The 13536-nt window shown below is 34.2% G+C and overlaps 1 protein-coding gene across 1 annotated transcript in view; it reads right to left on the bottom strand.

Moving 5' to 3' along the window:
* ANKS1B (ankyrin repeat and sterile alpha motif domain containing 1B) overlaps positions 1-13536 on the bottom strand; it is a 408189-nt gene that overhangs the window by 347916 nt on the left and 46737 nt on the right. Inside the window, exons 3-4 of the mRNA XM_062492532.1 lie at positions 10535-10691; positions 1838-2134 (exon numbers count right to left, since the gene is read on the bottom strand). Coding sequence (XP_062348516.1) covers positions 1838-2134; positions 10535-10691 — 454 coding nt within the window. The remainder of the gene's footprint in view (positions 1-1837; positions 2135-10534; positions 10692-13536) is intronic.

The following is a 13536-nucleotide window of genomic DNA, read 5'->3' as shown; positions in this document are numbered from 1 at the left end:
CTATTTCTTAAATATAAATTCAGGTATCAGTTTCTTTTTAATTTTTCCTCATTCATTTTCTAGAGATAAAAGACAAATTATACATTCAGAAATATGCACTTGAAAGTTCTATGTTGCTGTAGCATTAAACTTTTCTAAATTACTGAAGATACAGTAATAGTAAAGGAAAGATTAAAAAATAAGCTGCTTATATTAACCTTTGAAAGTGCCTCTCTTTCTAGCAAAGAAAATCAAAATCAAATTAAATTGAAAGCCTGATAGGTGTCAAATTCACAGGCAGACAAATCACACAAAAGTGCTCCACTTTAAAATAGTTTGAAGCAAGTACCAACACCAACTCAAAACATGCAAGAGATAATAAAGTTAGTAAAACAATTTCACCATATATTCCTTTGGAAGGCACTTGAGAATATCCACTTTTAATCTTAAAGTACACTAATATTTTCTGATTTGCTTTGTTGTTTTGGGTTTTTTTATTTATATTTTCTTCCCCCCACTTCACATTATTTTTCTCAAAATTTAAAAAATATGATCTTGAGGGAAATATCAGAAATAAGTGTATGGAATCCAGGTCCAGTCTTTCTATATAAAAGGGAATTTTGTGTAAAAATTAGTTTGATTAAATGCACCTAAATCTTAAAATGGATATAAATTTTAATCAAAGTTTAATGAAAGTTTGCAGGATTTGTTCACGGATTCACAGAATCATCTGAGCTGGAAGTGACCCAGAAGGATCATCAAGTCCAGCTCTTAAGTGGATGGCCCATCCAAGGATTGAACCCACAACTTTGGTGTTTGTATCAGCAGGCTCTAACCAACTGCTAAGTAAGTGACAGAGAATGTCTGAATGTGACTCTAAAGTAGATGGAATTATGTTTGCTTGCTTTATCTGAAAATAGATATAAACCTGAAACAAAGCCAAATTCAAAGCATATTTTATCCATTGAAAGAGAGAGGCAGCAAGGAAGTTACTTCATCTATGAAGATTAAATCCACACTATAACAAGCACAGTGCCATCGATCAAATTAAGAGAAATCATAAGATTGAGGCAACATTTCAGAACACATAACAGAATCCAGTCCTCTGTAGTCAAAAGGCTGGACACCTTCTAATACAGAGAACTGAACATAAAATTCACTGCTGCTGTACTTTGTGTCTCTTCACATCTATGTCTATTTTATTTAAAGTTACCCCTTTGACGTCATTATAACTTACAGTGCATAAAACTCGACACACCAAACAGCTGACAGGTTAAAGTCAACAGCTGCCAGAGTGTATTGCAATAGAATTTTCTCTTAGATTTATACAAGTATTTAGAAATGCAGAAAATCAAAATTATTATTACTCAGTAACTTGAGTGTAGAATGGAATAATTAAGGGAAAATGAGCTTTCAGTGATACACTGTTTTAGATTGCTGTCACCATGAAGGGCCATAGCTTCCAAAAATCAGCTTACGACCTTTACAGCCACTGCTGTAGAAAAAATATTTATATACACCTATGTGAATGGTTGATATGATTTGTGTATCTACATGTCTCAAGACAACATGAAAAATTCAAAGCACTCAGCTTTGAAGACATGTATATTTCTTGAGTTATCCCTTTTGACACATTGTTTAAGTTGCAACAAATAAAGCTGTATTATGTATCACCTTGCAGCATTTCTAACCAAGTAAATGCAAGGGTATTTTAAAGAAAAAAATTGAAGAAGTCATTTAATTTAAATTATAGTCTAATGATTAAGGGGAGGAAGGGGAGGAAAGGAAGGAAATGAAGGAAAGGAAGGAAAGGAAGGAAAGGAAAGAAAGGAAGGAAAGGAAGGAATCACACACTAACTTGGCAGCTGACATCCATTCCAGCCTCCAGAAGCACCTGTACGACAGCTTTGTGACCATTACGAGCAGCAAGATGCAAAGGAGTGTGTTTCCTTGTATTACAGTTCATCAGATTTGGATACGCTTTGATGATCATTTTCACAACACGCAGACGTCCATAAAGCGCTGCCAGATCCAAAGGTGTTTCCAGTTTGTTGTTTCTTATTGTGGGGTCTGTCAGCTCTTCTAGCAGAACAGCAACAACTTCTGAATGACCATACTGAGCTGCACAATGCAGTGCTGTTTCATTTTCATTGTTCTGTTAAAAAAACCCAAAAGCTTCAGAAATTCATGTTTAATCCACAACAGAAATGCTCAGCTTCTATAAATGGCCTCTGTGAGATCACTACAGAGGCAGAGTTTGTAATATAATGTATGGTAATTTATGTTAAATGCTTCAAAATTACTCCACTGAAATTTTAATAATAACACATTAACACTTCAGCTTGTGGCTCTCCAGCAGATGAGCTCTCTATGTGTCTACATTGCTCCCAATCCATTTTAACAACATGCCCTTCAAAACCTTGTATCTCATGATATGCCAAAATGTGTAACCTTCTTTGATTCAACTGCTCCTGAAATTATGATTGAGTCCTTCTCTTAAAAATACTCTGACAGTGAAGTATCTCTTTTTGATTTTGCTGGTTTTGTACCATCACTGTTTGTTCTGAGAAAAATGGAATTATGGAGGAAAACTGCAATGCAAATGTATCAGGCACAATGTTAGTTTCATGTATCACTATAAAAAAACTTCTATCCAGACAACAATTAAAACTTGGAAGAAGACAAAATAGCACCTATAGAAAGACTTAGCAAATCACTTAAGTAGTTGGTCTTCTCAGGACTCCAGAGAGAGGTATGTATGCATTTTAAGGCATATGAGCATGTGTATGCTGTGGACTGAAGAGGTTTTTACTTTATTAAGCAATGCCCCCAAATATTTCCCAAAACATTACTCAATAAACTTAATAATAAATATTGAGAATAAGCATTATATTTTTAAATTGTTTTCTTCCAGTTCTGTCTGTATACCTGCAATGCCAAAGAGACAAATAACTTCAGGCAAAGAGGAAGGAAATAGTTCATTGAGCTCTCTGAATTCTATATGTCATATATGTTATTAATATATAATATGTAGACTTTACAAAGCTTTAAAATACACTAGATTCTATAAGTTGTAGAAGTATGTACATTTAATGCCTCTTCTGATAAATTATTTATAAAATGTTGTGACAGTTTATGAATGTTGCAAAAGTACAAAACCAAGAAGCTAATGCGCTATATATAAAATTTAAAATTAATGTAAATTCAGGAAAGATACTAAAGAAGGGTAGAGATATCATTCTAAAGGAAGAAAAAATGAACAGCTGGATCCATAACTCTATTCCTCAAAGAATCAGCTGAAGAAAGTTCAGGAGACAGAGAAGTGAAAATAGGAAAGAAACTATTGTCCTTTGAAAGACGGAGTCAGAGATTCAGAGAAATGAGGCTTTGGACTCCTACTCAAAACTAGCAAGGATAAAAATATCCATGTTGCACAGTTAAAACCAGTAAGGAGGAAAAGGCAAGATCTATATTTTTGGTTACGATATTTCTAATTCTGTAACCTTGGGTTTGTGGTTTTAACAATATGGCCATCATTTTCATCTCTTCTTGCAAACTAAGACGATTCAGATGAACTTGGGAAACCTCAGAGACAGATCACTACATTCAGGTAAATCAATGCTGAAGTCAAACTCATGGGGTGTTCACAACACCACATAAGATTTGAGACTGGAATGTGTTTCCTGCTAAACTGCCACACAGAGGCTGGAGAAGATCCAGGTGTAAGGTAAGAAGCTTCCACTGGCAGACATGGCTTGATGACTAGTAAATATTTAAATCATTGTGCATTATTCAGACCACCATGTGGGCTTTCTTTATTACAGAGATGAGAAATTCAGATATATATATATATACACACACACATATATATATATATACACACACACATATGTCACAATATTACATTGTTGCCATGTTCTATCAACTACCTGAAAAAAGCTTTTTGTGCTCTAGTGACTTCTAATATATCCTTTCTGTAGGACTGGGCAAAGCAAATTTTGTATGTACAGTTGTATGCCCGCAAATCCCAAGCAAAGTTTGTTAATTTTTTTTTTAAATTTTCAATATTTCATAGACAGCTAGATGAACAGGCAATTGCAGCCTGAATTGGTGTTCAGTTAGGTATGAAAATCAGATAATTGCACACAAAATGGACAATTATGGTAATTTTTGCCTACAGTTACTGTATCTATATATCCAATGGAAATAGTTACACAAGGAAATTATATGTATAACTATAGTGACATTCTATGAGGTAAATAACCAAATACATGTTTATAATTGTAACTATCTGTCCAATATCTGCTTATGTCTGAAGGTTTTTCCAAGAACTTACAGAAGTACTAATTGAACTATTTTGAATCTTGTGCAAATAATATAATATTGTAGCTTAAAAGTATTCTGACTGAATTTTCGAAGAAACATAAAAATAAAATTTGCTATGGCCCTTATCACAAAATTTGATAGACAGATATAGACACATGGAAATCAAACTGTCCAAGTTGCTGCCTCTGAGCAGCAAACTGGAATTTGATCCCTCTGGATAAAGAATATCCAGCTGAATTCTCACACAAAGGCATATTGGAAGGAAAAGTACATTTTAAAACAGCCTAGTGCACAAAAGCAAAGTAACAAAATGTTATTATTTTCAGATGCATATTGTTGAACATTTTTCAATGTTTTATTTGCCAAATAAAAGCTACATTTCTGTTCATGACCAATCAAACTGATACAAAATTATAAGGAGCTATGTATCACTGAAATAAAGCAGAAGCCAACCTAGGCAAACATCATAATTAAATTACCTACATATATGCAGTTAGTACAGGCATTGTACATATTACGTTATCAGAGCTGAGAGGAACTACCTAATAAAGACTTGATAATAAAACATTCTTCCTTCTTCAAAATGTAAAGTAGTCAATTCAATTCAGGTAGAGAGGACTAAATTATTTTTAACTTCCAAAGAGTAAATTAAAACTTGCCCTCTAAGTTTATATACTTTGACAGTTTAGTACCACTTACATAAAATAAATCAGTAGAGAGGAGAGGAGAGGAGAGGAGAGGAGAGGAGAGGAGAGGAGAGGAGAGGAGAGGAGAGGAGAGGAGAGGAGAGGAGAGGAGAGGAGAGGAGAGGAGAGGAGAGGAGAGGAGAGGAGAGGAGAGGAGAGGAGAGGAGAGGAGAGGAGAGGAGAGGAGAGGAGAGGAGAGGAGAGGAGAGGAGAGGAGAGGAGAGGAGAGGAATTTTAAGATAGTTTGTCCTCATATCTCTAAAGCCACATGCTGTTTTGAAGCAGTATTTTAAAGATGTGACAAAAATTCTTCAAGAAATTTGTAGTAATTTAGTGCTGTTGCCTGTATTTTCAGTTCCAAGCATAAACAATTGTTTCTGGAGTACAGAAAGTTTATGTGTTAACAGTCATGGAATGAGAAGGTAATCTGCTATAAAATATCTGCATGCAAATTACCATTCTGTAATTAGAGCTTCAAATTTCATATCCATGGGCTAAATAATGCATCTAGTGCCAAAGCAAAAGACTAGAATCTTTGTAGAAATTTCAGATACTTCATGGTATGTTAGGAACTGCAAGACAGATTCTACGACTGAATGATTCTGGAAAAAGAAAGATCAAGAAATATGATCCAAGTAAAAAACATATAAAATGTAAGGTAAAAAGAGTAGACCAATATTATGCAAACATACTATTAAAAAAAGTCTCTAATATCCATAATTAATAATATTTTTGCCAAGTAGTTACTCTTATGGTTCAAAGGACCTAGCCCAGAAATAAGGAAAGCATTCTATGATTCAAGTTTTAACCTTTTTAAATTTTTTTTTTTCATTTGTTACAAGTGTCTTTTCATGGGCATAATCCCGACCTTTTGTAGCCTTTCTCTGAAACACTTCTCTTCCACATACAGCCAGAACTCAGGCTGGTGTGGCCGCAAACTGAATTGTGCCTTCACAGCCCTACTTCTCATCAGTATTTTCAGGCTGTGCTACATAATTTAGCTGCTAAGGATGTGTGCCACTGCAAAATGTACAACATATCCTGCGGTCTATTCATTAGAGGGCAGATTAGCAAATACATCACAGAGACAGTTATTGTAGCTTGGCAGTCTGATAGTGAAGAAGTACAGGAAGTTATCAAGAGAATGAATGACTATCATGAATATTATACAGGCCCTGGTGAAGCCACTATTAAACTGTGGGTAAATTCAGGACATTTATTGCATAGTCCTTTTTTTTTTTTTTTTTTTTTTTTTTTGTCAAGCAAGCTTTAAATCTCCTAAAATCCATGCAAGTACTGTACAAGCAATAATGACTCAAGAAGTGATTTAACAGACCTTTCCAAAGGATGCTCAACTCCTTTTTTTATCGTAGTGTTTTGATGCTGAACTTGAAAAAGGAGACTTCCTAAATCAATGAGCCAATTCTTTGTCACATAATCCCAATGTTAAGTAAGTGAACAAGACATTTGTTATGAAAAGCTTTTGCTATTTTCTCATTTATGAAACGAGAATTTAAGTTTAAATTAAAGAAAGAAGGAACAACAGGAGATTTTTGAAACATCTATCTATATGATGAACATACTCAAAATGTCAACTAGAGGAAAAACAATACAAACATAAGGCTTTAATAAGTAAATAATTAAATAGAGAAAAAAGGAGTGAAAGAATATATTCAAGACAGAGAAAGGAATGACCTCAGGATGGTCTTACTTTATGTATTAAATCAGGAGAAGTTCCACCAAGATGTTAATAATTCTGAAAACATAAAGGAAGTTTGTCTGCAAATTACTCAGCACGCATCAAAATCAAATCTACTGACTTCCCAATGAAATTCACTTTTGCTTATGTAAGCACTATAAAAAAGTAATGTAATAGAGTTGACTACTTTGAATTTTTTCCCCCCAGTTTATTGTTGCAATTGGCTTACATCAGAAAGGTTGTGTCTGAACTTTTCTTCTAAAGAAGGTATAGTAAGAGTTGCAAGGAAAACTCTGAAACTCATCCACTAGTCTCGGATTAATTGGGGGGTAAAATCAAATGCAGAATTTGAAAAATATTGTATTTGCCGACTCTTTCAGAAGTGAATTGAAGTTCTGGAAGTCCCTGGGGTGTCACTGAGAGAAGCATATAATGTCTGTGTTTCATTTGCATGATTTGGAGAAGTTAGCAAATATGTTAAAATTTAGGTATTTATATCATATGAATGCGTCCTGAACTCTTTTTCTTCATATTTCAGAAGAATTGTTGAATAGTTTTAAAGAAATGTGGGTGGGGTTTATGTCAATTACAATTTGATGCACATGCAAATTCTACAGCACATTGAATCCATAAAAATTTCAGAAGTGGTCACATTTTTCCTGTAAATTTTTCACAATTCATATTCTCTGTATCTATAGATGTATATAATTTGAATACATTTTATTCATATTTAATAATACATATTTATATTTACCCCTGATGTTAGTCACATTTTTTTCCTGAAAAAAACCCCAAACATTACATACTGACCTGTATGTGGTAGTTATTTATTAACTATTTTTTCACAGATTAGGATTTGTTATTGATTATGCAATTCTATAACGAATGTTGCCACAATAAATGTTTTAGCTATCCAGATGTCCTTATACAAATAAACACATAAGTAGCTTGTTACCAGAACAATTTTTATTTTAGTTGGTATTATCAATTAACAAATCTTGATCCCATACTGTCTTAATTCAGTTTATAATTTAAGTAATTTTAAATCTTCATCAATGAAGTGAAACACTCACAGTTTTGCAATGTCACCGTATTTTGTAATTTAAAACATACAACATACCTGTCAACTAAGACTCCTATATTAAACAGTGACAGAATTCTTCTTACATAACTGTTATGCTGTAACCATTTTCTGTGTGTAGAGTTGCCAGTCTGAATTCCACCACCCCCATAATATAATTATCATTTAACTGTTGATCTCTTTACTGTTCATTCCAATTTTATGTAATAGGAACAGCAGGGGGCATTCAGAGCTTTAGATGCTGGATATGGGTGGATATGATGCTATGATGCTAGTTAACTGCATTTTGAAATTGTGGAATGCAGTTCAATCAATTTACAATATACCATATAAAATCCATTATTTCATGTAATATACATTTATGCATCACGAACTTGTCATCTATTTCTTTGTTCAGTCATCCATTGCTTTCACGTAAGTTTTAGAAGATTTCTTTCACATAGAATTTCAATCAGATAGATGAAAACAAAAATGTATTACAAATTACTGCAATAATTTTTTCAACAAAATTATTTTCATAAGATGCAAACAATTACATGTTAATGTGATCCTTTAAAAAACGAACAAAAAACATAACAAAAATGGAGGGAAAAGTCTGACTTGAGTGCCCTATTTGCTGTGGTGTAAAAGTGTAATGAAAAATGGCTGTCCTTATTCTCAACTCTCAGAAGAAAAAGGAAAGAAGAAAAGTAGTCCAGGATTTCTTAAAAGCCCTATCTTCACCTCCAGAGAGAAGTTATGAGAACTTCGAGGAGTCACCTGCCTATCTGCAAAGAAGCAAAAGGCCCAGAATCCTAGAGGTTCCTATGAATGTACAGCAGGTGTTAGGGTGAGGGTGCCTCAGGTGTTATTTGAGGATAGGTGGGTGGAGGTGGCTCTATAAAAACATGCCATTTCTGTCTTGCTGGGATACAGAGAATATTCTCCTGTGTGGACTGCTAATTAGTAGGTGCCAGCAAAGTAGTCCAGGTACTGGATATGGCCATTGTCTAGAGTGGAACACCAAGGAATTTACAAGGTCAGAAAAACTCTGTATGCATGAGTTTAACTCCAATTTTAATACGACCAGGACTCCCTTAAAAGACTTAAAATGCAACATTTCTTGTGAGGATTGCTCACACATTTTCTATTATAAGGTTTTTTGGGTTAAATGCATAAATGGGAAGACATCTGAGGACCTGTTTTGAGTCAGTGGGGTATAGAAGTACCAGCTGTATCCCTGTTTATTTGCTCAAGTGAACAAACCACATACAGTACACCTAATCAATTTTGACAATATTCTTGAAGTCTGGAGGTATTTGTGAGACTGGGGAGAAGTAGGTTTGCATTTACATTTCTCTTTCTGATCCTACTGAGATATCTTTTTCACTTTCGCCCTCTCTGAAGTTTCCTACGCAGCTTCCAGTGTTCTTTCAGTATAATATACGTAATGTCTTCAAGAAAACGCGTGACACACAATCCAATAGTTGCTTTTTATTTTTCTGTATAAATAAAACTGAAAAAAGCCTCTCCTTGACAAAAGGTAATCCTACAGTTTCACTGGCTTCATCCTACATAAAACAGCTGATGAGAATGAGCAAGGTGGAGAATTATGTTAATCTGAAACTGAAATCACAGAATAACAAATTTTGAGTTTTGTTTTTTTCTTGAATACATCAGTATTACAGGATTTCCCAGAAGACTGTCACATGGACATATCATATTACTTTATTTTCCTATATTTCCTGCACTAATACTTGATATTCATATCCTAGTTATTGTATGGATTCCAATGGCTCGGTGTACAACCTCAGATATCAAACATGTTACTCAAAGCATGACATCTCACAGTGGTTAGGTGTTTGTAATCGAGGTCTCACATCTGAACAGCCCTGTTGGATCCTGTGATTACACAGACCAGACCTCTGTGGAACCAAAAGGTGCACATGCAGGCAATGTAGACATTATAGCTTAGGAACTGGGAGCTGACTCCCACCTTCACATTCCAACACTCTGACCACGCTGGCAAATGCAATTGCTTAAAGGTTACTATCTGCATTTCACAGCCTACTTCCAGCAGCTCAGCCTAGATGGTGTCAAATTTTAACCAGCATCTTTCTATTTCTAAATACTAATCCTATGAATGGATGATGTAAGAGTATACAGAATAAAAACAGAAGGTGTACCATATGTTTGACAGCAGAATGCAACATGCTTATACTGCCCTTACACACTAATACTCTCACAATTTTTTCTTGGTCTTTTTATGTATTCTTTTATGTGCTGCATGTGCATCCATGCAGTCCATCTGGTTTGTCATTTACCTCTGCGTATCTGATAATTTATATATTTATATACTATACTATATAGTACTCTTAATATATATATACTTAATATACCAAGGATATTAATTTTATCTCAAAGATTTTTCAGGAACTTTAATATCTAATATAGTAAAAAATACACACATTTTGTGCAAATTTACAACCATACAGAAAAGATGCATAGTTAGAGTATGTCTTCATGTGATTTTTTCCAAAACAAACAGAAGTTTTTTTCTGTACTTTTAAAATCTAATATTCTTTAGGTCAGTGCCTATCTGGAAGAAATGTATCTGGTATGCTTATAATGGAAGATTTTATCAGTCTTGGAGAAGACATTACTGAAATAATGGAAAATAGACTTTTTTAATAAACTGTCGATAAATTGGTCAGACCTAAAGAATACGTGCTGTTTTGTTTTTTTTTTTCTGATGATGGATATAAATATTTTTTATCACTTCACCTGTTCATTCACTCTGGAGTGTGATGGTCCATGATGGATGAGAATCTTCACAATATCTACATCTCCTCTCCAAGCAGCCAAGTGAATAGGAAAGTAACCTTTATTATCTGCTACATTAGTTGATGCTTCATACTGAAGTAATTTGAGAACTATATCTCTGGAAAACAAGAGGTAAATTAAAAAATCGACAGGAAGCTAATTTTATTAAGTTTTTACACAAACGTATATACTACCAGTATTTTCATCCTGGAAAATAGAAAAAAAACAAACCTGTATTTCAAGTGAAACAGTTCCAAAAAGTGAAGACCAATAATTTCTGAAAATGAAATAGATAGTAAAGCATAGACAAAATTGTAATGATTCTTACTTCTTATGAATACCATCAACAGCATTAAAATCCACTCTCTGAATCTGTTTCTTTCAATAGGATCACGCAGCCACACAATCATTTTTAGATTTTGCCCATCCAGAACATGTGTGTGCCCCTCAAAGCACCAGAAGCAGAGAAGTACTCTCGTCCCTGTCACTGCTGAATTCTGAAGGCAGGATGACAAAATGATGGCTTTATGGAAGCATTTCTTACCATAACGCTTAAGTAATAGTTTTTCCTCTTCTATAAGGCATTATCTCAAAGATAGTTAGGAAACAATTTAATGATGATCTAGCTAGATGTATGAAATACCTTCTTCTATGTATAACTTTTATGAAATAACTGTTTCTGTTTTCATTTCACACATTCAGCTGCCTTGTAGCAGTGAGGGGAAAAGTCACTTATTATCATTTTAATTCTCTTTATATTCCTCTCAGTAGTTTTGGTGTGGCTTATCATACATTAAGTGAAAGATTAGCATAAGTTGGTGTATTGCATCCCTGATTTTTAAGCAGTCTCCTATACTTTACTTCAAAAGCTAAATACAAAAATCAGCTGTGTGGTATGATAACATTACCAAGTATGTCAGAAAGTAAATAAATTCTGTCTTATTGCTGCATGTGTAGTCTCATAGTTTGACACAGTGAGGCCTCATTAGTTACTAAGCTAAGAGAATACATGATCCAGTGTAGGCAGTTCTATCCACAGATTTTACAAATATGACTTACTGATTTGGCTCAAAACATCAGTGAAGGGAGGGAGCTCAATGTAGCCTACATAATTACCAAAAATGACTACAAATTAACTACCAATTAAGAAAGAAGATAAATCTAAGGCAATTATTCTTCCAACCTTGACAGAACCTTATTTAATTGCATATTGAAAGAAAAATGTGGCGACTTATGAGAGAATATATCCAGGTCAAAAGAAACTCTCAGTTGACTGCACAAGATACTGGAGTCATCACATCTAAGCTTTGAGGAAAATTTAAGCTGGATTCTGGTTACTCCTGATAAGGTCAAATACCATAAGAATAGCCAAGAAAGAGCAGCTCCACTACAGAAAAAATTTTGCTACAGAAAAGGTTCCAGAAAAGTTACTCCTGAGGGAAACTTTTTAGTACATGTAAGGTTTGAGAGACTTCCCATTAAATAATAGTTTTGCAGTAAACGGTCCAAGGAGAGCTAGACATACACAGCAGCTCCTTTGAAAGGAACACCAAACAAAGGAAGCATAAATTGAACTAAGTGGAAGAAAATCAGTAAAAAAACCCTGCACAGATGAAATCTATAGATAAAAACCTACAGGAATGTTTGTGAAGAGTCTATTGCAAGAGTCAAGCTACAAAATAGAACATGCATCTCCTTCATCCTTCAGGAATGCCCTGACCCATCACACTTATATAGGGTGAGTCTTTTTTAATGCTTTTGCAGAACTTTTTCATTTTGCACAAATACATTTCAGAGAGGAGGAGACTGAAAGTCCTTAGCCCAGTAACATTACTGGGCTGAGTGAAATTACTTAGGGAGACTGAGATTCCAGTGCCTGCCCCAGATATGATTTAATTACTTATATAAAGCAGAATAGTTTCCTAAGGAATGAAAAAAAAAAAACCATAATAACCAAGGAGGACGGAATTCATCACATACAGTGATCAAGCAGGGATTTGAAGAATGGTGTCCAACAAGTACCCCAGCCACAAATTCTTTTGCTCTTATTTTTCTTGGAAAATTTTGAAATCTCTCAGGTTCAACCAAGTGTCAAGTGGGAAAAATTAAAATCTGATTAAAACCACAAGTTTTTAAAGGACAGGAACTTCTCCTAAGTGGGAAGATTCTAGTATCAAACAATTGCATAACATTTTGACTTTTAATATCAAGTTTGAAAACTAAAATAGAGTGTAAAGTAATTTATTTGTTCTTTGTGATGACTAACAAAACTAGAACCACCAGGTGTCTGACCAATTCTCTTGCTTGCCATGCTACCATTGCAGAAGGATCAGTATAATGGTTTGGATAATAGGTCCTGAAACTCTCATGATTTATCACAAAAAATCTCATTATGTATTTCAGTTTACTTAATATAACAAGCTATAATTGTGATGTCAGTTACTGCTACTTATCCTGCTGTGAGTGTAAGGGGTAATAGGAGCCAACATTGGACTTTTCAAAGGCTGCAGTTATATCTGCTGCCATACATAAGTCCACATTTTTAAGTCCTCCCTGACCTTGGACAAAGTTTGGTCAATACTGTGTCTGAAATCATCATTTGGCTTTTGTATGTTTTAGGATTTTACAGTCTATATTGCTAGGATTCACTTGAAACCTCTTATACCTTCAGTGTTTATACAGCAATATTTTTAACTTACTGTGTAACTATTATTTTATTGCTAGTATGAAATATACTAATCCCAGTTTTCATCTATTTAAAACCAGCAATCTTTGCAATCCAAAGGTTGAGGTTTGGTCAGTCAAAAATTAGCAATGGCACAAGAAACAATCCATAAATCATTAACAAAAATGCTGAGTTTAATAGACCATATTTAGAACTTAGACCTAATTTCATAGAAGTAAAAATATATTAATGGATGATTCTGAAATGTCCTACACAGCTGAAACTTTGGAAAGTGCAC

Source organism: Cinclus cinclus, chromosome 4 (genome assembly GCF_963662255.1).
Source record: "Cinclus cinclus chromosome 4, bCinCin1.1, whole genome shotgun sequence".
In the NCBI taxonomy this organism is placed as follows: Eukaryota; Metazoa; Chordata; class Aves; order Passeriformes; family Cinclidae; genus Cinclus; species Cinclus cinclus.
The sequence above is the reverse complement of the archived record's forward strand: the minus strand, read 5'-3'. Positions and strand labels throughout refer to the sequence as shown.